This window comes from Halichoerus grypus, chromosome 6, assembly GCF_964656455.1.
Source record: "Halichoerus grypus chromosome 6, mHalGry1.hap1.1, whole genome shotgun sequence".
In the NCBI taxonomy this organism is placed as follows: domain Eukaryota; kingdom Metazoa; phylum Chordata; class Mammalia; order Carnivora; family Phocidae; genus Halichoerus; species Halichoerus grypus.
The window spans coordinates 110,722,115-110,747,935 of NC_135717.1; the positions used below are offsets into that span (position 1 = coordinate 110,722,115).

At 37.2% G+C, this 25,821-nt stretch overlaps 1 protein-coding gene across 1 annotated transcript in view; it reads right to left on the bottom strand.

Moving 5' to 3' along the window:
• ADAMTS20 (ADAM metallopeptidase with thrombospondin type 1 motif 20) overlaps nt 1–25,821 on the bottom strand; it is a 166,944-nt gene that overhangs the window by 79,287 nt on the left and 61,836 nt on the right. Inside the window, exons 11-26 of the mRNA XM_036065623.2 lie at nt 25,585–25,689; nt 20,303–20,448; nt 18,907–19,088; nt 18,673–18,809; nt 16,404–16,521; nt 14,032–14,127; nt 12,434–12,600; nt 12,153–12,282; nt 5,952–6,078; nt 4,247–4,457; nt 3,949–4,113; nt 3,306–3,470; nt 2,373–2,492; nt 1,684–1,791; nt 591–755; nt 185–475 (exon numbers count right to left, since the gene is read on the bottom strand). Of these exons, the coding sequence (XP_035921516.2) occupies nt 185–475; nt 591–755; nt 1,684–1,791; nt 2,373–2,492; nt 3,306–3,470; nt 3,949–4,113; nt 4,247–4,457; nt 5,952–6,078; nt 12,153–12,282; nt 12,434–12,600; nt 14,032–14,127; nt 16,404–16,521; nt 18,673–18,809; nt 18,907–19,088; nt 20,303–20,448; nt 25,585–25,689 (2,433 nt within the window). The remainder of the gene's footprint in view (nt 1–184; nt 476–590; nt 756–1,683; nt 1,792–2,372; nt 2,493–3,305; nt 3,471–3,948; nt 4,114–4,246; nt 4,458–5,951; nt 6,079–12,152; nt 12,283–12,433; nt 12,601–14,031; nt 14,128–16,403; nt 16,522–18,672; nt 18,810–18,906; nt 19,089–20,302; nt 20,449–25,584; nt 25,690–25,821) is intronic.

Genomic DNA, 25,821 nt, shown 5'->3' on the forward strand with positions numbered 1-25,821 from the left:
TCAATAAGAACTCTGGGGACTTGTCATCTGCATCAAAAATCGCTTAATCCTTTTAAGATTTAAACTGTTGATCTTCAGATAAATTTAGCATTAAAAGTATTTGATGTCATTACATACATATCTGTTAAAAGGCTATAATATAACAAAATTACAGAATTAATATAACTCAATAAAGATGACTTACTGATCCCCATGGTCCTGTCCTCCATTGGTTTCCTCTGATAGACGGATGGACCCCCTGATTTTGATGATCTTCTGGTTTGTGAGTTAATGGAAAATTCCTGCCTGGAAAATGGCTCGGCTGCTCAGAGGAACTTGGAAAGTGACTGTACATGGGTGGGCAGGCTGCCAGGTTACATTCTTGTTCTATCAAAGGGCGAACTGCAGGGTCACAGTAATTCTCATTAATTGGCTGATGGTAGTTGATGCATAAAACTTGTCGCGTTGTTTTCCCATGGCCACAGGAAGCTGAACACTGATCACAAATTTAGCCAACATTTATAATGTAATAAGTTACATTATTATACTAAATATCAATTATATTTAAACTTTTTAATTTTATTTATTTTTTTTCTCATAAAAATACTTACAGGTGACCAATTCCCAGTTTGCCACTCCCCACAAGGGTTAAAACAGACAGATACTTCAGCAGGTCGGGGTAAATGGGCACAATAGGATTCATCTGCTATTCTATCGTAAGCATCACGACAACTTACATAGCGCGCTTGATTACCTCGTCCACAAGACACAGAGCACTTAAAAAAAAAAAAAAAAGGATTAAACCAAAGTGTTACACAGTACCTCTCTCAGGTAGCTTTTGCTCAAATTTCTAAAACATGAAGTTTCTTGAAAAAAGATTTTAAATGATATCACTTGGTTTCACTTTTGAGTCAAATAAAGACAGGGCAATGAATACCCCACTCAGTTCGGATCCTACATTTGCAATGAGAATAAGATAGGACTCAACTTCTTGGAATACTGATTATTATTTGCTATAAAGATTCAGGAAACATTTTATGAGACAATCTTATTTTAAATAACTTTAAACATCTAACAGGGTCGATATGATCCCATAATTAAAATATTCAGAGAATACCTGAAGCTTACTAATATAGCTTCTATATAAGATTAAAACAAAGCATATACTCCAAATAAAGGCTGATAAAAAGCCTAATTTCATGCCTGCTTTGCATAACTACCCGTGAGATAAATATTATCATCCCCATGTTGCAGATGAGAAAACAAACCTAGAAAACTTCAATTTCTTGCCCACAGACACACAGCTCTGGGTAAGAGCAGGAGAGAGCAGCATTTAGCCACTAAATTATCTATTTCTGAACCCTACACCACTTCTACTCCATTAAGTTACCTGAGAATGAATGCATAACATTAATTGGCTAAACTGAAGCAACCATTATTGATGTGTAAAAGCCTCCGTAATACAAAAACTGTACTTTTTTTTTTAAAGATATTTATTTATTTGGGAGAGAGAACACTAGTGGGGGGGATGTGTGGGCAGAGGGAGAGGAAGAGGGCCAAGCAGACTCCCCGTTGAGTTGGGGAGCCCGATGCGGGCTCCATCCCGGGATCCCGAGACCATGACCTCAGCCGAAGTCAGACACCTAACCAACTGAGCCACCCAGGCGCCCCCAGACACTGTACTTCTTAAAGGAATTCACTTACTGGGGTCCAAGAACCATGTCGCCATTGGGCTATCTTTCCTATGGGAACAGCTGACAATGAAGTGGCCCCAATTTTAGGGATAACTGGGCAAGGTATGACTATACAGTCCTGTTCAAAAGAAAAATGCATCTCAAAACATCAATGAATTCACTCTGATTTCTATTAAAATCTTCATTCTTCCACATGCCTAATTCAAGAATAGCTGCAGAATTACAAATTAATAATGTAAAAGTTTAAATTTTTCAGAAGTACAAAGTACTGTCAAGGGCTACAAGCGGATAGTACAAATCTGAATCCTAAGGTTTGGATCATTCTATCCGCTGGTTGAAAAGAAAAAGAGCAATAGTCCTTCAAAAATACCACTAAGCTGAAATATCCTGAGGTACACACAGAACACTACCCTCAGAAAGTACAACATGCCATATTCACAATAGATACTATCCTTCTGCAGTGTGAAGGATGAAAACATCTACGTTAAATGAGTGATTCAATGGCAGATAAAGACTAAAAAAGTTAATAAAGCTATAAAGCTGGAAACACTTTAAAAAAGATAAATTCTCTAACACACATGTGCACAAACATGTTTGCAAGGGATATTAGTAGGACAAATACATATGAAATAAGTTTAACACATTCATCCTCCTGTAACAAAACTTTTTGTTTATAATCCATGAAGAGGTGTCCTTTACCTGCCTGTCACTTGGGCGGCTGGCTCCATGGCAGACTCCGTCATCTAACACTGCACTGAGCAGCTCATTGACACATTTAACAGCACGTATCTGATACCCACGTCCACATGTGGCCGTGCACTGGAACAATACAAGCACGTATCCAACACTGTTACTCAAAAATTGTATAAGCCTAATTTTCTTAATACAGTTAACATACTTTCAGATCTTTTCATTAGTCCTTTACATCGGATCCCATACAAAATTAGCAAATGTAATCAATATACATTTATTCCAAGGTAGACAGATAATAGTAACGTTAAAATGGACAGGTGTTATTGTAGCTTTAAAAAGTTATGTAAAAATGTCAATAGAGCCTTGATATTTTGGGGGCAGAGTTAATGTAATTTAGGGGGACTAAATACTTTTTCAAAATCTACCTGGTGTATGTATGTCTTTTAACATGCTAAATAAATTTCAAAGAGATGAAGAAGGAAGAGCATAAAGTTAAATGGAAGATGAGACAAGGTTTCCCATCCACAGTGGCAACCTCCATGGGTTAACAGGCTGTCCATCTTCATCCAGCCTGACCACTGCTCATCCTGCAAATTCCTAGCTGCCTGTTTGGCAAAACTTCTAAAACAATGCCTACTCTAAATGCAGTAAAGCTCATTTAGACACAGAGCATGAAAATATTTATAGTTTAAACAAAGCTGAAGAATATATTTGCAGCATTTTGGTTAACAAGTGAGTTCAAAAGCAAAGCTGAACTATTTACCACAGCAAAATTAGCAGCACTGATAAAATTGTATAGATGAGAGGTTACATTTCAAAGATATTTTTCCAAAAAACCAACCCAAATTTAGCTGCCTCCATTAAGAGAGTGAACACACCGCAATTCTGGTGCTATTCTATAAAGATGAATTAAATCAGGAAAACCATTCTCATACTCACAGAACCCCACGGTCCTACTTGCCAGGAAGCACATGTATGAAGCTCACACGGTCTCAGAGATTCAGGTTTGGTACTTGGATTACAGAGACCATCACTCAAGTGATCTTCATTCAGCTGACACCACACTTGCCGCTGTTTTGTTCCTTTTCCACATGTAACAAGACACTGAAAGAACACAAATGATCATTATTTTTAATATTAGTCAATATAAATGCCTAAAAAAATGACACAATGATCAAGTCACACATTAAAATGCACATGAAAGACCATTCCTAATGACATTTTCCCTTCAGTCCTCCAGAGATATTCACCAGGTAAGATCAGCCACCCCAAATTTGCTGCTCAAATCCCAGTGCAGCATCCATTTGTCCTAGAAACAAAGGTACAAAACTAACCTTAAGTATATATCTCAGGCTACTGTGGACACTGGGACTTTATGAAAATGGTTAGTGATTAAACAGCAATCAATGTTATTGTTAGCCAGACAGTATAATTTAAGAACAAACCATTAATTTGTTATTGCCTTGATAATAGTTATTTACAAAGCAAGAACAAATTACTTTTGACTTCTTTAAAGCCTTAAATTGCAAAGCTTTCCTACAAAATATTGTAACAGTTCTTAGCCTCATCTGTTCAATGTTACCTCACTCCACTCACTAGTAGCCCAACTGGGACAGGAAAATTCATTGCAATTCTCGGTTGTCACTCGGGGAATATCTTGGCATTCTCTGTTAGCAAGATGGTGGCCAAAGTTATTTATACAGTAAGATTCTCGAGACCTTTCCCCTCCTCCACAACTCCTGGAACACTGATTAAAAGGACAAAAACAAAAACCAGTGGTGACAAATGAAAAAAATAACATTTTAACAGAAATATAGAGTAACAAATATTTAACAAAAGGGGGGGTGCAACTTTTCTTAAGCAATACTGGTTATTTGTACCTGGGACCATTCTGAATAATGCCACCTTGTTAAGACACAGTCACCATGGCAGGGTTCTCGTGTGGGAGGTTTAAGTTGGTCACCACAGTAGTGGTGATCTACTGGAACAGTTTGTCCTTTATGAATGGAATACTTCATGCAGTGGACATCCAAGGACCTATATCCTTGACCACAATGGGATGAACATTCACTTTTGCTGATGATGTGCCACCTAGAAAAAAGGATGTTATTACACTTAGGGATGCCAATTAATGCGATTTAAAAATATGGATTCAGAGAAATTCATGCATATGATTCAATTTTGAAAAGACTGACAAGCCACCTGAAAATACTTGATATATCATTAGATGAAAAATTCTGACATAAGCCCAAACTTTCATTTTTATAGATGAGAAAATGATGCTCAGAGATATGTGTTCACATAATATAAATGCTTGACTTATGTTAGAAATCATTCCCCCCACCGACAAAATAAAATTTAACTTGCTCTCCAAATATATAAAAATGCAGGTGGTCTGGTTAAAGCTGGAGATACGGAGGCAGCACTATACCTCGTGACTGCACTCTGGCATCTGGTGGTGCCTTTGGAGGTAGGTCCAAGGAACCCCAAGCTTTCCCAAAAGCCTTTGAAAACAACTGCGTAGATCAAGATTACCTAATTACTTAGTGGCAGATTCGGGACTGAATATATCTGACTCACAATCAGGTAGTATCTCTCTATGCAACCACACTAAAGTATTTCATTATCAGGAAATATCTGGGAATCTGTATCGATAAGACCAAGCCTTTAAAAGTTGGCAAAACTAGGTTTTTATAGAGCCTGTCACATTTTCTCATTCTTGTAACCCATTTTTTTCTGCAAGTAAAAATCTGCTAATTTTAGCCAAATTATCCCAATTATAGTCTAGCAATCTATCAAACAATATGAGTGCAACAGTATAACAGAGCATAGAATTCACAGAGTTTGTTTCAATTCCCAGTAGCATCTGGAGGATTTCATTGTGCTTCACTCCACGGCAATAATTGGATGAGATTTATTCAAGCAGCTCTTCCACTATGCCTTCAAACAACATAAATATATAAAAATGATCTTCCTTGCTGAATGAGAGGTTCTGGCCATCCCTGGATGCTAATGGTCACTCACTAGATGGGGTTGTTCTTAGCTTTGCTCTAAGACCCCCCACACGACCCCTACCAAAAGAGAGGAAATTTAGAAGTGGATACTTCCCTGCCCCATAATCTAGGATCATGTTTCTTAATGTTTAATGGACAAGATATTGATAAGATCAAGAAACCAATCTACTGATTCTTTAATCCTTAAACTTTTAAAAGTTTATTGGTTCATAAGTTCAAAGGGAATTATACAATCATTCCACAAAATTTGTTTCAGATCTTTAAACCATGGATTTTAAGATTAGAGTTTACCCATATATTTTACAAATTTCTTTCCATTTCTTACACAAAATTTTGAGGCCTATATACTGGTATTCATCAAATACTATGAACAAACATTCAAATCAGTTGCCAAGTCTCATAATAAATTAGTGAGCCTGAAATTTTATACCAGCAGGGACACAGGATAGACATTAATTACATAGCCATCTGAGCAGGCTCTGTACTAGATGCTTTATATCTTATCTCACTTATTAATTTTAACCTGGTTACATTATACATACACTGGTTACATTACACATTTTTCTTTTACCTTAGTTCACAGTCTGTATTGCACTTTTCAGTCACAAACAATGGAAGTGGTAAGTGGTCACATCTTTGATCAGACACTACCACGTGATCACTCTTCCGAATGCAGGTAATTCTTCTTCTGTGAAGACCTTGGCCAAAGTCAAATGAAAATTAAACGGAAAGTTCTTTTAAGTAGATGTTCTAGAATTATTTAATTCTGCTAATAGCCTAAAGGATTCAGCTAAGAAAGCAAAACAATTCCAACACAGGATACAGGATAGACTAGCATATTAATTTAGTCAGGAATGACTTTCTGGAGTAAACAAGCTGAATCCTGAAAGATTGAGGAGTTTACTTAGTAAAGAGATACAAGGAGGGTGGGCCAGATATGGAATAGAAAGAGATTCATTAGAGCTGGCTGGACTGGGTAGTGCAGAGCTGTGGTCAGGGTTGGCACTGATGCTCTGTAGTACATTATGGGTTCCCTATTATTTGCTTCCCTTTTCCTCATTAGAGAATTGCATGTCTCCACTTGCTACAATGTTACTATAACTTCCCGTGAGAGGAATATACTTCCCTGTTCATTGACTTTGGGCTTACACCAACCAACGGCAAAAGGATGTGACTCTTTCCACTTCTAAGCAGAAGCTTTAAAAGCTACTATATACTTCTGCCCAGCTCACTTTCCCTTTCCCCTGTCTCTAAAACAGCCTTTCCAGATGGGGTTGATCTTTCAGCCTGGAATCATGAACGGAAAAGACACAGATATTAAAAAGATCATTGGTTATTAGGTTCGAGGGGGCATGGAGGGAGGGATTTTTAGGGCAGTGAAAGTATTCTGCATGATACTGTAATAGTAGATATGTGCAATTAAATATTTGTCAAAACCCGTAGGATGTATAACACAAAGAGTGAACCCTAATGTAAACTATGGACTGTAGTTAATAATGCATCAAGTGTAACAAATGTGCCTCACTAATTCAAGATGTTAAAAGGGGAACGGGAGGGGGGAGGTAAAAAAGAGAATGTGTGTGTTTTCTGTACCTTCTCAATTTTTCTATAAGCCCAAAACTGCTCTAAAAAATAGTCTTAATTTTTTTAAATGACATGGATGCAGATACCAAACTGAGAAGAGTCATAGCCAATTAGCAGCTAAAACATAGTAGGACAAAGAATAAACGTTGGTCTTTCAAAGCCATTGAGATTTGCTGGTTGGTTGTATGCAGCATAAGCACAGCAAAAGCAAAAGTGATTATAAAGGGCCAGAGTAGACAGAGCTTTCCACTTTCTGCAATGAGGAGACAGGAAAAAATTTAAGCAGTCAGTGACATGATCAAGTTTCTGTTTCATCAAAGTTCCACGATATACTTTCAGTTAGCCAAACATGAACATGCATGTTTATCTTTGCTCCTTCCTAAATACCATCTGAAAAAACCATAAGGAATTTTGAAAAGGAATAAACCTAAAAGAGCAAAAAGAATAAAAAAGGAAACACAGTGAGTAAGAAAAGGAGATTTTGAATATGAAAAGTAGATGGAAATCACAGAGCCAAGAAAGCTGAAACAAGCCTGTGTAGGAAACAAGTGAATAATAAACCATTCATGCCAAGGAATCCAAGAAAATCCCAGGGTTGAAAACACCAGGTTCTGCTGAAGAGGTGAATGTGTGAAGGGTAGGCCTGAAAAAAAATGGATAATAGATTGAAAAGCATTTATGAAGAATAGACTCCTACCCTTCTAGTCAAGAGCAGCACTATCTAATAAAAATAGAATGTGAGCCACGTAGGTAATTTCACATTTACTAGTAGTCATGTTAATAAACATAGGTGAAATATTTAATGTTAATGTGTTTAACCTCAAGTATCTAAAATATCATTTTAACATATCAATATAAAAATTGGTATTTTTTTCATACTGAGCTCTCAAAATCCATGTGCATTTCACTTAGACCACATGTCAGTGGGCTAGCTCCATCTGCTAGTGGCTACCATACTTGACAGCAAAGCTCTAGAGAAGCTGAACTTGAAGGCACAGACAGCTCAGGGAAGCTGGGGAAGCACTGTTCCAAAAATAGGGGAATTAAGAAAATGTCTCCATACTGAATGATGAGAACCAGGCCTACTGGACTCTCTTTCCATTTCCCTCTGGCTCCAAGCTTTGACGGTTCCCAAGTCTCCCTGCTGACCGTTAGAAGATGAAAAGATTCCTCTCTTGAGAGGCTCCTTAACCCCCAAAAGATCAACTGACAATGACATCTGGGGCTTTTCCTCCAATGACACATGAAAGGGCTACCGAGTGATCCAATTCCTCTATAATGAGGTCCTACTTGACTTATCTGACCAACCCAGAACTTTCAATCAGCATTTTAGGCTTAAATATGAACAAATAGCCAAGGATCAACAGACATTTCGGGAAATCCACTAAGACACACAAGACCAAAATAAACAAAAATAAAATAAAACTAAAATGAAACAGATTATGTCAGAAGAAAATTTAAAGACTATGAATAATACTGCCAGAGACTACACATCTATGAAACAAAAGCAAGATGTTAGGGGTAAAAACATTAATGTAAATTCAGAAAAGAAATTAGAAAATAGTGATCAGTCTAGGAGGTTGAATGTCTAAAATATACAAATTTCAGAAACATGTAAGAGAAAATTCAATGTGAGGAAACTACCAAAGAAATCATACAGTAAAATTTCTCAAGTCAAAGAATCTGTCTCCAAATGTGAATGGCATCCTAATGACCTAGGAAAATAGATGAAAGACACACCAACATCAAGGCAAATTGCCCTAAAATTTCACACTAGAATTAAAGAGAGGAGCCACAAACTTCCACAAAGGAAAGTGTCATGTGGAAACACAGGAAACCAGAAAACAAGACTTTCAACCCTCTGAAGTATAATAATCTAACTTAGAATTTATTACAAACTACTGATCAAATGTGAGAGTAGAATAATGCCATTTTCAGATATGAAAGATCTCAAGAAACTACTTCTCTTTCTCAGGAATATCCTGAGGGATCTATTCCACCAGTGGGGGAAGTAAAAAGAGGAATTCATGGGATGTAGAAAACAGGGAATCCAACACAGAAGAAAATCCCCAGAACAATAATGAAGGGGAAAGTTCAAGATAACAGCCATGTAAAAGGACTAAAAGCAACAAAACCAAATTAGAGCAAGAGAAAAGAGGGCCATATTAACAGTAGACTGATTAAAAAGTAAAGGAAAATTGAAACCAATAGACAATGCACTTGAAAATATGATAAAATTTATAGCTCTCACAAAGTTGGGGAACTCATGGGGTGCCTGGGTGGCTCAGCCAGTTAAGCATCTGCCTTCAGCTCAGGTCATGATCTCAGGGTCCTGGGATTGAGCCCCACGTGGCTCTCAACTCCTGTTTCTCCCTCTCCCTCCCTGTGTTTGCTCTCTGTTGCTATCTCTTTCTCTCAAATAAATAAAATCTTAACAAAGTTTGGGAACTCATTATATTCAGTACACAGAATAACAAAACTGAGGGAATTTCATTTTTTAATTTTTAATTTTTTTAGAGAGAGAGTGCATGTGCTCGCACACACGGTGGGAGAGGGGCAGAGGGAAAGAGAATCTTAAGCAGGCTCCATGCCAAGAGGGGAGCCTGATGCAGGGCTTGATCTCATGACCCTGAGATTATGGCCTGCACTGAAATCAAGATTGGGATGCTTAACCAACTGAGCCACCCAGGTGTCCCTGAGGGAATTTCCTTCTAGAGACACTAAAAAGTTACACACAAAGAGGGAATATAATCATAGTATACTATGTGGCAACTGAACTAATAGTTTTTTTCCCCTCCAGCCCAGAATTGTTTAAGAGATCTCTTTCTGGTTCAGACTCCCAAACCGTTTCATCATGTCATGTCCAACCTTCTATTTGGAGCTTGCTATTCTTTACTTTGGGTGTTCCCCATATTTTTTGCATGTTCCTTCATTCACCTGATGTTTGGATTTGTTCCTAGCTCCCCATATCCACTGCCACAGACCAGTGTACCCACTTAGTGCTGGAACGCTGCTCCCTGCTCCCCAAATCTCCATTCCCTTTGTAAGGTAGATCTAGGATCCTTCTGTCAAATGAATTTCTCCTCCATTACCAAAGCTTTGTTCCTCCTTCCAGTGTTTATGCCAGTCAGTCTTGACCACCTATGGCAGCCTCCCTCCAGAGACACTGTCCCAGTGAAAACATCTGTTCCCATGCAATCATTCTGAGCACCACTATCCCAACATCACAGGACCAAGCCTGTGTTTTTTTTCTGAATGGGGCACCACAATTTCTTTGGCACCTTGAGGTCAGTTTGTTAGTCTGTCCCTCACATTCCCATAATCCATGGTCACTGCCTCTGGCTACCCACCTTATTTCAGCTCATTTCCATATGGTTCTAAGCACCCTCTCCTCTGGACCACCGCTCCCCTAATTCCCAAAACTTTTCTCCAGTCCCCATGAGAACTACTTTCCACTGCACCAAACCTCCCTGTACCTTCAGACTGAATCTCCTAACAAATGGCTCCATCTTCTCTGTGGTTCTCCGTGCATACCTGTAGCATTGCATTTGCTACCTTATGCCAAGAAAATCTACTCATGCTGGTTTTATCCACTAGAATTTAAAACTTGAATGCAGAATTGGGGTCTTAATTCAAAACTAAGTAGTCTCTCAAACTTACTGACTTGAAAAGTATTACACAATTAAGTATCCATAATTACAGATTTCCCAAAGACTCCAGTCTCTTCATTTTCTTGCTCCACGGTAAATGTCCCTGCTTTTCCATTTCCCGCTATGCTCCTTTCAGTTATTGATGCCAACAGTACAAGTGTATTTTCTCGTGGTCATGGAAGGAAAGTAAGAGAATGAAAAGATGTCAGATACCCCAACACTGAAAAGAGGAGATATGTTACTGGGAAAATATATGGAAAGGAGCGGGTGAGAGCACTTATTTCCCTGGAAAACAGTATATATTAGTACCCCCTCATCTGTGGTTTTGCTTTCTGTGGTCTCAGTTATCTGCATCAACCACGGTCCAGAAAATGACCCACTTTCTAATGTACCACCTGAAGGTCAACAGAACCTAATGCTGTCAAAAGCCTACTGAATTCAGCTCACTTCATCTCATCACGTGGGCATTGTATCACCTCACATCATCACAAGTACAATACATTCTGAGAGAGACCACATTCACAGAACTTTTACTAAGTACCGGTGACCCTTTAACAACATGAGTTTGAACTGTGCAGGTCCACTCACACATGGTTTTTTCAATAAATACACTTCAGTGCCATAGATGTATTTTGTCTTCTGATTTTCTTAGTATTTTTCCCTAGCTTGCTTTATTGTAAAACTGTAGTATCTAATACATATAGGAAATATGTGTTAACTGCTTGTTATTGGTAAGGTTTCCAGTCAACATTAGGCTACCAGTAGTTAAGTTCTTGGGAGGTCTAAAGTTTATGTGAACTTTTTTTTTAAAGATTTATTTGAGAGAGTGAGCGAGTGAGAGCGCATGAGCAGGGAGAGGAGCAGAGGGAGAGGGAGAAGCGGGCTCCCCGCTGAGCAAGGAGATGGACGGATGTGGGGCTCAATCTGGGACATGACCTGAGCGGGAAGCAGCTACTTAAACCACTGAGCCACTCAGGCGTCCCTATATGTGAAATTTGTAACTGCACGTGGGGGTTGATACTCCTAACCCCTGTATTGTTCAAGAGTCAACTGTATATTGTTACAATCGTTTGATTTTATTATCAGTTATTGTTAATCTCTTACTGTGCCTAACTTATAAATTTTATCATAATACATATGTGTAGGAAAAAACATAGTACATATGAGGTTCGATACTATCCACAGTTTCAGGCACCCACTGAGGGTCTTGGAATGTATCCCCCCCAATAACTGGGGGAGAGGGGTGGATTACAAGTTAGAGAAACTTCTTTCAACTGCAAGAAAGAATGAGAAAAAAAAGCAGTAATTGAGAATGTTGGAAAGGGGAGAGACTAATGAGGCTGTTAAGTATCAGAAAAAATGAATGGGGAAAAAAGTAGAAGAAAAAGGGTAGGAAAACTTTGTATGTTGGTGTGGTGATATGTGTGTGTGTGTGTGTGTAGACAGTTGGGGGACTCCATAGGCAGACTGCCTCCAAAGTACTCCAAGTTATACCAGCATGCACAGGCAAACTTCTCTTTTACTTAATACCAGTGTACCTTGACACATCTTGGTACAATCTTGCCATGGTCCATATGGATCCCATGTGAATAGGTCACTCCTCTCTTCCACAGGAATATTGAAGGAATATCGTACATCAGGGTTGTATAAATTACCCACACACAAAACCTCAATAGAAATACACAGGAACATATAATTAATTCATAAAAAGATATTCTTGAAAGACATCATTTTTATGTTTAATAAATGCAAAGTCCTTAACCATCAGTTTACTAATAGGATTAAAACTAAGTCTTATTAATGACTTCTGAGAATTTACCTGCAAAACAACTTCTTCTTCCAGCCGATCAGTACTATTAATTCTTTCAATTGAGCTGTTTGAACCACTGTATTCAAAAATAGCTCCTTGTATGTTGATTTCTTTTTTTGACATACTTACAACAAAATTCCCATTCAAAAGAAAATTCCCTTTAGTGTCAGATAATGCTGTAAAAGAACAGGACTCATGAAATAATAAAACAGTACAATCAACAATACAAAAAGTATTTTAACTTTTAAAATGCAAATCCGTTTCTGAAATTAATGTAAATGTAAATTATTCTTGAGGAAATAAATTGTATTTTACTATAATGTGTTATCTAATCCATACGAAGGGAAGCTACAGCATATCAGCTAAAGATATTAAATTTACCCTATACTTTTCTGAGAATGTCATCTTTCAAGAGGCCTGCAGCTTCAGGAGGGACATGTAGGAAGAGGAAAAACAGAACTCAGGGACGCTGGAGAAACATCAGCTAAACCAGTCCTGGTCATTGATGGTGAGGAAAAGAACACCACCCAGACTGCTGCAATAGTCCATTTATGCTTCTCTTGGAAAAAACGTACAAAGCTATAAAATTCTAGGGCCAATATCCTAAGGAGCCACGCAATGACCATACTATTCTCTATATAACTGTCTGGATCTTTTTCATGGAGGGGCACTCTATCACTATTGACATACACCGAACAACGGCTTTCCAGAATTTCCCAGACAGAAGGAAAGGTTTGGAAAGCATTCTTTTCATCTTTGGCCCTAGGTGAAATTCTTTAAGGCTAAAAGCTAATTTCTAAAAATAAACATAATGAAGCCTATACCCTAGAAGTAGCTAAAGGACAATATACTGTGGCATATTCATTAACATTTAAAAATCTGTAATCAATTCTTTTTCTGTCTTGCTTTAACATAAGCATTTTAAGTTTTTATTTCAATTCTCATTAGTTAACATAGAGTGTAATGTTGATTTCAGAATTCAACGACTCATCATTTACATACAACACCCAGTGCTCAACACAACAAGTGCCCTTCTTAATGCCCATCACCCAGTTACCCTATTGCTCCATCCCCCGCCCCTCCCAGCAACCCTCAGTTTGTTCTCTGTAGTTAAGTCTCTTATGGTTTGCTTCCCTTTTCCCCCCCTTCCCTATGTTTATCTGTTTTGTTTTTTTAATTCCACATGAGTGAAATCGTATAAGTGTTTTTTAAAGTCTATAGTTAAGTACTTTTGATACACAGTAAAAACACTTCAATTCTTTAAAGAACATTTAACCACAAAGAAGTCTATAATTAATTTTAGATAAAAAGAATTTTATTCTAAATATACATGCAACTTTAACTGAATATAACCTTCGGTTATTTAAAACACTTTCATGGGGAAAAAGCAAATTTTTCAGAATTTTGTTCACTGTTTTTAAAATAAGATATATTATATAACTCAAGAGGAGAACATGTATAGGAAGTCAGATGACTTAAGCTCAGTATGAACTGAAATGCATGTTTGTTAAAGGGGCTCTTCTTGCCTTCTAAGAATTTACATCAACCGCAGACCTCCATGAAATTGCACACAAATCACATATTGCTTGTTTACTAGAAATGTTTACCAAGGTAATTGTCATCTTCTGGTTTTCCAGAATAGCTGTGCTGAAGAATATCAATGTTTGTTGCTCCTGTGGGAATCTTGACAACAACATTATAACCTGCAATATAATTTTATACATGTTAACTTTCATAAGCTGATGGCCCAGAGGCTATTATGGCTGAATGACTGCAAACATTGAATAGCACAGACTTAATTTCATTTTATCTTTCAAAAATGATACAGTGTTTTTACTCTTTTTGAATCAACGCATTACACAATTACTAAGGATTGAGGAAAAAATGGTTGTCTAGAAATATACAGTTTGGGATCCTTAAGTATACTTATTTTTTCTTCTAAAATTCTAAATATAGAATGAGAATGGAGTTAATATTACAGTTCCTGAGATATTTAAGAATACATTCATTTTTAAATTTAACACTAATACTTTTAGATTTTATACTTCGCAGTGGGGAAAAAATAGAGGATTTCAAATGTTATTCACCAATCCAAAAGATATCAAAATAGTTAGTCATTGTGCTATGTTTACACAGAGATTCAGTGAACAGCAAAATAACAAAAGTTAATAACATTTTTTAAGCTTTTCATTTCTAGTGTAAGCAGGAATTCCTATAGCTACCCCCAAATTTTACATTATTTTCAAAAGTCTACTAACAAATTGTCATGAGAAAAGTAAAGCGTTTATGTGAAGGAAATGAAAATAGTATTTCTATTTTATGAGACCAAATTCAACAACACTGGCAGTGCTTGAAAGATGAGGAAATACTACATATTAAACAAAAAAGAATGTTTCCCCTACACTACACTCATTACATAGTTTTCCAAATACTATGATTTTAAACAGCAATTTTGCTCTAGTGATTATTCTAAGTTGTTCCTTTTCCTTAGTTTTTCCTTCTATTTAATACATGAGTAAAAGGAGTTGTATGAGTTTTTCTTGTACACTAACTTTGATAAATATGTAATGAAATTAAGAGAAGTTTTAAAAAAGGTTAAATTTTCAGCCCTGATGTGAGATTACTTTGTATGTTTTTAGAGTGCTTTATACCCCTTTAAGGCATCACATTTTAAATATAAAGTGATAAATGGTCTGCTAATTGTGATTACACTACATGCATATTGGTTGTAAGTCATCAGTCTACAAGAATTTTATGATTTTTTCACCATAAGATATTCCTACTACCTTCTATTTATGTCTTGCAGATACGGTTTTTGAAGAAAGCAATCCTTAGACATTACAAATGTGAAAGACAAAGGCTACCACCAGGGGGCAGAAATGTGCCAATGCTACTCTACAAACGAGGTTAGTATCTTTTTCCATTTGCAAACTGATTAATTCATAATACAATTTTGGCAAGGTTATATATTTGATCCTAACTTGGCACATGTGGTTTTAAATAGAAAAAAATGTTCTTCAGTGGATAGAGCCCAAGCTTCAATAAATGTGCCACTGTTTTTAACAAGGGATCAAATGTGCCATTGGTTTTAACAAGGGATCCCATGAAATAATGAATCCTAACTACAAAAATGTCATAGCTAGCAACTAAGATTCATAAGCGTCAGAGTATAAATGTAGTATACTTTTGATACAGATAAAAATATAAATTTTGTGTTTTAAATTATACTGCTTTAATTGAAGCAATTCATACTAACTTAACTGTGTTCAAACACATGTGAACATAATTTAAGGCTGACGAAACTGTAAAAAATACATTTTTCATTTTGCAAGGAAAGTTCTAAAGGACTACATTTGTTACCATACAAAGCAAAAGGTTTTCCTAGAAAAGTCTCAGAAGAGAAAATATCCGATACCTTCTCGTATCATTTTTAAAGGAAAATGAATTCATGGCCAAATATCAGTTATATATATAATCCAGATACTTCCTGAAAAACCAAATAATTCCAAATCAACACTGAAATGGTTTCATCCTTCACCTTCAATCATTTTTAATATATCAATAAGAAACACAACAGCTAAGACAGGTTATAGAAAAAAGTGGTACAAATGATGAAAAGTAATTGAAAGCAAGTTTCCTGAAAAAATTATAAGTATATACATTTCAGATTACAGGAACAGCAATAAAGACTCTATTAATTGGGGAACTATGCAAACATCATTGTCAAATAGCACCGGATTTACTCTAATAAATGCACCTACTGTATTTTCAAGAATCAGATTTGCCTTTAGCAGATGAATTCATTGATTCAAGGATACATCTGGTATAATTTTTTATATTTAGGGATATAAAATATATTTCATTTTTAAATACTAAGGGTACAGAGAGGGCAAAACAATAAACCATTATTATGCCTTCATTATATACTCCATTATTATATCAAATATAAGGGAAAATTAAAAACAAATACACAGCTTACCATAATGAGCACTGTTGAAGACACCTGCCATTGTCCTGCATGAAGAGTTATCCCCACCACATACTCCACATTTGTCTCTCTTGGCCTTGGAGTTTAACACGTGATCACAGCCAGCTTGCTTCAAAATAACAATGATTATAATCAGTATTATAAAAGTGACTAATTATAAGTACGATGCTTTTACAAACTTTTCACAAATATTCTTTCAATTAATGGGAGATTCGGTACAACAGGATTTTTCAGAATATCTACTGGTTTTGTTGTACATCAGTATTTTCACACACCTTTTCATCACATGGTTGAAAAAACTGTTTGCAAAGGGTTATCCACATACCCCCCTGCATTAAAACCACATGGGATGGCATTTTAAAAGGCAGATTCCCAGATTTTCTGAATTAAAAATTCTTGGAGGTAAAAAAATAGGAATCTGCATTGCAACAAACATGGACAATAATTCCTATGTCCACTGTCCGTTTAAGCCATTCTTTAAAAAAACGTAATTCAAAGAGACAAAAAGTATGATTAGGTAAGTAACACATTTAAAAAAAAACTTCAAAAAGAAGTCTTTAATGATTTTTTAATTCATGATCTTAGAACTCTGGGAATAAACTGAGTCTATTTGAAAATTTATTTCTCCAAAATTAATAACCAGCCTAGTAAGCTGTGTTTATGTCAAGAATGAATAACTGGATAAAGGTTGAAAGTGAATGGTTTGGTTCAGGGGTTTAAAAGAACAAGTGCAGTTCTCCATGCGGATACACTGCAAAAACTCTTAGTTCTTTAAAATAACTCCTCTAAAGTTTCATGATCAGAAGAGAAAATTTCATAAGTCTCATTCTTTTATACACAAGGCGAATATTTCCAAAATGAATTTCAATGAGATGTTTTCTGAAAGTAATGTGCACCTATAAACTCAGATCATCATTGTTTTTCATTGTGTAGGACCTTGTGCTGTTAATTTAGATAAAACTTAAGTTTTCAGGCCACTGAGTACCCTTTTTCTAGTCTCTTGTTTCCTTTTCTTTGAACATCTCATTAGACCTTTGAGTGCAAAGCATTTTATCACCAGGTAACTGATAATAGATGTTTGGCTAAGAGAAAATTGGTGTCTTAACCCACGGAATGAGTTCATAATATTACATTTGTATTCTTTAGACGGAATTCATTATCCTAGTTCTCAAACTCACCATTTTTAAGAACACCTTCTGCAATGTGTGTGCTTTAATTCTGGGTCTCATCTACTTCTCACCTAGAATCCGAAGTGGCTGACCTATCTCCGATTCTCTCCTAACCCAGCATATTCTGAAGATTCTAACACGCAGATCAAATCACATCTCTCACTCAACTCCAAATCCTTCTGGGGACCTCCAGGACTTCAGAAAAAAGGTGCATTTAACAGCTAACCCCTATGTCCCACCAGTCCTTTACTTCCTCACCTTTCTAAAACCTATTCATCCTCAATAACTAGCTCAAGCCTCACACCCTCCATGAGCATTCTCTGAACCATTTACACACTTCCCCACAAAACACTCCTTCCTCATTATCACTATGCCACCTTGCTGATGACTCCATAGCCCTACATTTGAGTTGTTCACGTGTCCATCTCCCCTACAAATCTGTGACCACCTTGGAGTTTATAGCTCTGTTGCAGTCTTTCATCCAGGTGACTAAAACAGTATCCAACATTTAGTAGGTAACTCAGCGAATGTCTGTTGAATATACCCAGGAAGTCAAAGACAAGGATGAAAAGAGGGAGGAAGGAGGGGTGCCTGGGTGGCGCAGTTAAGTGCCTGACTCTTGGTTTCAGCTCAGGTCATGATCTCAGGGTCATGAGATGGAGCCCCACATCAGGTTCCACATGGCATCTGCTTAGGTTTCTCTCTCCCTCTCCCTCTACCTGCCCTCCTCTCAAATAAATAGATGGTAAAAAAAAGGAAAAGAAAAGAGTGGGGGGAATATCATCACAAATCAATGGGGAGAGGTCACCAGGGAGGTCGCATTTGAAGTAGCCAAAGGACTTTACAACCCTGTGTCCCAATATTTTCTATCTTTTTAAGAATGATTAAATGATTAATGTTTCAAGAGTCACTCAGGATGACAGAAAGCTGCCTAGTAACAAGGTCTCCTGACCTTACTCCAAAAGAATGGGTGATAGCACTAAAGGGTGCTGCACTGGAATTCACAGGAATGTATTCTGAGGTAACAGAAGTAATATTTGGCGAGAGAAAAAGAATACTGTGACAGTCACGTTAAACCTGAGTTTACTTACCCGACAGAGGCCTTGAACACAGATGTCATTGGTTTCGGTTCCGCAAGGAGTACCATCAGCAACCCTGTCCTTCAACTGGTAGAAGTTAGTGGTTCCAGCAACCCGACAATAGAGTTTACAGCGATCTTTTATGGCAACTGTAAGAAAAAGTTAAAATTGGGGCATACCATAAGACAGCTGTATGTTCCTAGGTCTCAAGAAATTTTTCCATCAAAAAATATTCTAACTACTTACTCCCACTGTATTTTGGAAGCCACCTCACATTAGGGGAAAGACCATTGATGTTGAAATGTTTACCATCAAAATCAGAGCACTGCTTCTCTCGAAAGTCTTGCTTGCCTTTTGGACATGAATCGGTATTACATGATCGAAATTTCATCCTGCGGCCCACACAGTACTTTCCTCCGTTTCTTGGCCTAGTCAAATTCATTACATTTTAAAGCACATCAGTACAATATTCTTTCTGCCATTTACTTCTAAAACTGTTCCATTCTGTCCCAGGATCTGGAAAACCACCTCTGTCCCACTGACACTTTTTAACAGAAGTACGTTACATGGTTCTTAAGCAATTCAATGGCTAATGAATTGTAAAAATACTCATCTTCGGGTGGACGCTGTGGTCTGGAGGGCAGCAATGATAACTTATTCATGACTTGGTTAAGTCACAGGGAACTAATCATGGGAATTTGTTTTAAAACGTCAAAATAAAAAAAAATAAAATAAAATAAAACGTCAAAATAGGGTTTGCTCATTTTGGGGGGGTTAAAAAAAAAAAGACATAGTGAACCATAGATGATAAAGATGATACCATGTTAAAGAAATATATAGGCATCTTTGTTGTGTATATACTACTTATCACTCACTTCAAAGAGTTTAATGGTATTAATCTATATCCATCCATCTCTTTATTTCAACTTACGCTGGAAAATAAAAACTCTTTGTCAGCATTTTTTAAATATAAAGAGTTCTAGCATAATTTAGATATTCTGAAATTCAAATGAACTAAGTTATTTCAGAGTGTGTCCTATCTCTGAATTGAAAATTCTTTATTGCTTACCAATGTATATATCATAACAAAAGGGGAGTGGGGGGACATTTAAAAATCTTTATGGAATCTATACATGCTTTGAAATATTTTGATGAGGAGGAAAATATGCTTCGTACTTATTCAAGCTAAACACACTGATGCATCTATAACATGAGAAGCAGAGAAAGAAAATAGGACATGTCAAATTACATAAAACAGTAAAAAAAAAATGGGTAATGAAAATACATGTTTTATGCAGAAGAGCCAAGACATGTTTAAAGGAGCCAGGAATTTCAATGGAAACACAGTAAATGTAAAAATACCATTACAGTACTGTCATTTTTACAACTATTTCTCAAAGTTACACAATCAGAAAAAAAAAACGATCCTATCTTAATTCATATTCTAAAGATCAAGCTGGTTAATATTTTTTTCAAGATTTGAATCTACCAAGGTAAGGTAAGATGGCTTAATGTATTCCAGAAGTTTTCTAAATCTCAGAAACTTACAGACTGACCTCCAGTTTAGAAGTGAATGAAACTGGTGTTTACCTTCTGGTGCCTTGAGATAATCTTAATTTACAGTGACATAAAAAAGACATACTCGGGGCGATTACAGAGCCTGGTTGTGCTTTTGATGCCACCTCCACATGTTCTTGAACAAGAGCTGTATGGTCCCCACGGTCCCCATTCACCATCTACAGGACGTGCTTCCATTTCTTTGTTTACACACAGCCCATGGTGGCAATGCTTTAAAAACAAAAACACAGAAAATGATTCGTACGTACCCAATTAGAATATCGGTAATTATAACGGCATAAATATCAACAAAGAAAATGTATACAACTGAAAGCACAATATTAATCCAGAAATGTGATTCCATTTGACAGTCATAAATATTTTCTGAATATCTGCTAAGTAACTGTAAAAAGATCTGTGGAATGAAGAAAGAACAGGAAATTTCCCTTGCCTTTGAGATTTTGAGTCTCATTGGTGGAGGGAAGACCTGCTGTATGGGTAAAGTGTAGTAAAATGAAAATTTAAGTGAATGATATAGATCCGTGATTCTGGTTTTCTATGCAAAGATGTGTATCACTCTCCCACTCTTTTAGCTAACTTTCTGCTTCATCTCATCCAAAGTCTCAGTGATCACTTTCTTAGTTCCATTAAGAAAACAGAAATGTACAGAAGAATCTGCTCACAATCTCCTAGTACTCCTGTTACCCACCTAACGGCACCTGTGCTCAGTACTCAGCCTTCCCACCTGTTAGTGCACATGAAAAATCAAGGATCCTATGGCAAGTCAATCCCTCTACCTGTGTACTTAATCCCAACCCCTCACTGCTCAAAACAGCACTGCAACAATTCTCCCATCTCTCCTACATCATCACTGTTCCAGTCACCGCTAGCTCAAAGCTAACAAAAAAGGAGTCCATGCACTGTTGCCAGTCACTGTGAGTACAGAAATCGAAAGTTAGCATTTAGAAATGTTTATAGGATTTTGACAGTAATTTCATTGTTTGTCAAAGTTAATTTAAACGTTGGCTTATATTTGTTTTCATTGTGGCAAAATACACAAACATAAAATTTACCATCTTAACCATTTTTAAGTGTACAGTTCAGTGGCATTAAAACACATTCACATTGTTGTGCAACCATCACCACCATCAATCCACACAACTCTTCATCTTCCCAAACTGAAACTCTATACCTTTGAAACAATTAACTCCCCATTCTCTCCCTCCCCCTGCCCCCAGCCCCTGGGAACCACCATTCTACTGTCTGTATTTGGCTACTCTATATATCTCATATAATTAAAATCGTGCATCATTTGTCTTTTTGTGACTGGCTTATTTCACTTAGCATACTGTCCTCACAGTTCATCCATGCTGTAGCACGTGTCAGAATTCCCTTCCTTTTAAGGCTGAATAATATTCCACTGTATGTGTAGATCACATTTCATTTATCCATTCATCCACGGATGGCCCCTTGGGTTACTTCCACCTCCTGGCTATTGTGAATAATGCTGATATGAACAGGAGTGTGCAGAGATCTCTTCAAGACTCTGTTGTCAGTTCTTTGGGATACACACCCAGAAGTGGTGCTGCTGGATCAGATAATTCTAGTTTTAATTTGAAGATCTGCCACATTGTTTTCCATAGAAAAATTTGGCTTACATTTCAAATGTCTTTTTTCCTTTTGTTTTCCTAGTCATTTTTATCATTTTGTAAAAGTATCAGTTTAAATTATCAGAAATTTTTAAAAAGACTGGTCCTTTACTAGAGATAATTTGAGAAGTACTCCACTAGATCATTCTCAATATACAAACATACTTATTTCCCCTCTTTATTTTTTAAGCATTTATTTTAGAGAGAGAGAGAGAGAGAGAGAGAGAGAGAGTGAGTGTGTGTGTGTGTGTGTGTGTGTGTGTGTGTGCGTGCGCGCGCACAAACAGGGTGAGGGGCAGAGGGAGAGAAATCCTCATGCAGACTCCCCAGTAAGTGCAGAGCGTGATGCGGGCTCTATCCCTGAGATCATGACCTGACTCGAAATCAAGAGTCGTAGGCTCAACCAACTGAGCCACCCAAGTGCCCTATTTTCCCTCTTTAAACACAATACTCTTAGATCTCACTTTTCTCACTAGCTACTGTCCTGTTTCTCCTTGAACGAGCTGTCTGTGCTCACTGTCTAATGCTCAATGCCTGTGCTCTTACGGTCCCGCCCTCCATGTATCTGCTCATGTGTACATCACCAGTGGCCAGTTCTGTCTGTCTGCCTTGATTTAGCAGTATCATTCTTCCTCATCGCCCTTGGTTTCTAGGGCTCGACTTAATGCTGGAGTGTCCTGGGCTCAGATCTTGGTCCTTTATTCTTCCCTATCAACAATCACTCCCAGCCCAGATCCCTTTCCTGAGCTCTAGACTCACGTATACAGCTGCTTATGCATCTTCACTTTAATGTCTAATAAAAATTTCAGACATCATACCCAAAACTGAACTGCTGACCCCTCAAAATTCTGAGTTGATCTGAGTTGATTAGCTAAAAACAGTCATCTTACCTCTAACGGTTCACATTTAATATGTTAGTTAGTGATCTAATTCATTCAAAAACAAACAAACAAACAAAACTGACTTTCAATCATCACCCCAGTGACCCCAACTCTGGTGTAATCCATCATCTTCTCTCATCTCCATCACTGCCATGCCTCTCTAAGTAGATCTCCTGTTTCCAACCCTTGCCCCCTATAGTTTAGTTTCAACAGTGATCAGAATGGTCCTTTTCAACTTATATTTCAAAAACTGACTCACGTTAGGTGACTCCTCTGCTCAAATCCTTCAATTACTTCACTTTGAATAAATGCAAAGTTCTCACAATGGCTCGCAATGCCCTACGTAATAGTCCTCCAGTTACTTCCTATACTCTCTTCACCCCAGCCACAATGTCTTTCCTTGCTCTTCCTTGAACATTCCACCAATACTCCAGGATTTAGGAGCTTACCTGGTCCCTTTGCCTGGAGCTCACTTCCCCCATAATATCCTCCATAGCTAACTCCCTCACTTTCTTTGAGACAGCTCATTGGCAACTTCCCGTAAGATCTTTGACCACTACATTTTAAATTGTAATCGGCCCTATCCTACCACAAAACTTCCAGTCCTTTTCTTGTTCTATTTTTTCTTGTTCATGGCACTTATCAACTTTATGGTAGCATTATATTATTTGTAATACTGTAGTCTCCCCCTAGAATGTAAGCTCCATGAGGTCAGGGATCTTTTTTCTTTTGTTCACTGGTGTATCTTAATCACCTAGAATAGTGCCTGACATATAGTGGGCTCTTGATAAATCTTTGTCGAAAAAATGAATCCTATAACCAAGCTTATTAGCAGAAAAAATACTTTGTGCCCTCCATTAGAACAAATCATTCAAAATGAGAAAGCCATATTAGAAAATCTCAGAATAGAATGTACTATGTGCATGTAAATTTGGGGGGCATCTGCAGAAACATTTTAAATAATCCTTGAGCACTATTTCTGATAAATCCAAGAATGAAAAAAATAGAATATGACATTGTTCACCATGTACTAAATTAAGTCATTGTCAGGTGAGTTCCACCATATTTTCATGCAAATGGATTTACAACCACTTTTAAGTATTTAAAAGAGAGTGTTAAGGCAAAATATAGGACATTTATTTAAAATTTCTCTTGAATAAAAGGCCCCTCGAATATTGAAAATGGCTAATGCATAGAAGCTCACTATTTTCAATTAATAAAAAATAAGGAGTTTATATCTATCATGATCCAGATGTTTTTACCCCAAATGCCATTTCTGCTTTTAAACTACACAGGCTTTAAAGTAGGTCCCAGTATCTGAGCACATTTACCTTGAATTCCAACAAATCCAAGCCCTTCAAACCACCTCATTGGGGAATTATTCAAATGGCTAGTGAGCAAATGAAAAGATGCTCAAGACTGACAATAATCAGGAATACAAACTAAAACCACAATGATATTCCATTTTGCACCGAAAATGGCTATTATTCTGTTAAAAGATTAACTATATCAAAAATTGGCAAGAAATACTGAGCAACTGGAACTTTCATACATTGCCTGCGAGAGTTTAAAATGATACACATATTAAAGATCAAACTTTAAAATTCAGTTCTAGCTCCAAACTATGAACTGAAGAAGTCCACTAGAATTTTGGCCCTAAAATAATTTGGGTGCTCAACCATTTCAGAGTACTTCAGCTTCTGCAAAAATTGCTGAAGTCCCAGATACAACTTAAATATTCAATTCATTTGTGATGCAAGCTATATTCATGGAAAACACATGCCTTTTGATGGAAGGCATCAGAGACAAGGGTAGTAAGTACAAAACACTTCAAAAAGCAACAGCTGGTAAAGCACAAGGTCAGCTAGTGAACCCATCTCAAGTTTCTACTTGTGGAGTTAACAAAAGAGGCAGTACTCGCTAACCCATCACCAAGCAAGTTCTCCGTTTTTTCTGAGGTAGCTCAGAAAAGGCGTGGAACAGACTAAAACTTATTCAGTGCAGACAACACTGGCTACGAAGGCCAAAGGAAGTTGCCTTCATCCTGAAGCACCAAGTACAACCTGACTTCATCCTTACATATTTATCACGCCGATCCCTATCACTCAGCATCATGTTTGCAAATTTAGATTAGTTCACGCTGATGTTAGAATGGTAAAAATGTTGGTAAAAATGTTTTGGCAATTTTAAGGGATATATTTTAAGACATTTACAACCAATAAATATCTGAAGAAGCCACTTAAAACTTTCAATTATACTTAACTGAATTTTATGGGAAAAAATGTATACAATGGTAACATCCTTGAATTTGGGGAAATTGCTGAAATATTAGGACCTTTATGTCTATACTCACTCTTAACAAGTCTATAATATACTTAGATAACTATCCATGTAGTTACCTATATAACTGTAACTTTAACATTCATCTGCTAGATCTTGAAAAAAAAAAAAAGGGTGAAATTAAAAATTCAGGGCGCCTGGGTGGCTCAGTTGGTTAAGCAACTGCCTTCGGCTCGGGTCATGATCCTGGAGTCCCGGGATCGAGTCCCACATCGGGCTCCCTGCTCAGCAGGGGGTCTGCTTCTCCCTCTGCCCTCTTCCCTCTCGTGCTCTCTGTCTCTCATTCTCTCTCTCTCAAATAAATAAATAAAATCTTAAAAAAAAAAAAAGAAATTAAAAATTCAATTCACTTGACTGTGTACTACATCGAACCAACATGGCAACATTGATTCACTAGCACAGCAAGAGTTGACGAACAATGAAGAGCGTCGAAATGCAGAGCAATCACATCCTTGGATAATCTCTTGATACAAGACTCATCCTTCGAGAAAACCTACCATCTCAGGACCACAGTTTGTCCCATCTGCCAGGGGCATGTGCTGAGTGCGACAGCCCTTGTGCACTCCTTCTGCGCTCGTGCACCAGAGACGTCTGCATTGCTTCTGCAGGGAAACAAAAAGCAGGCAAGAGTAAAAGAACATGACAACCACCGGATCGATTTAGTGCAAGGCATTCGTTTATACATTGAAATTACAGGTTTCATGGTTTCATGGTCAGAGCTAGAAATAATCAGC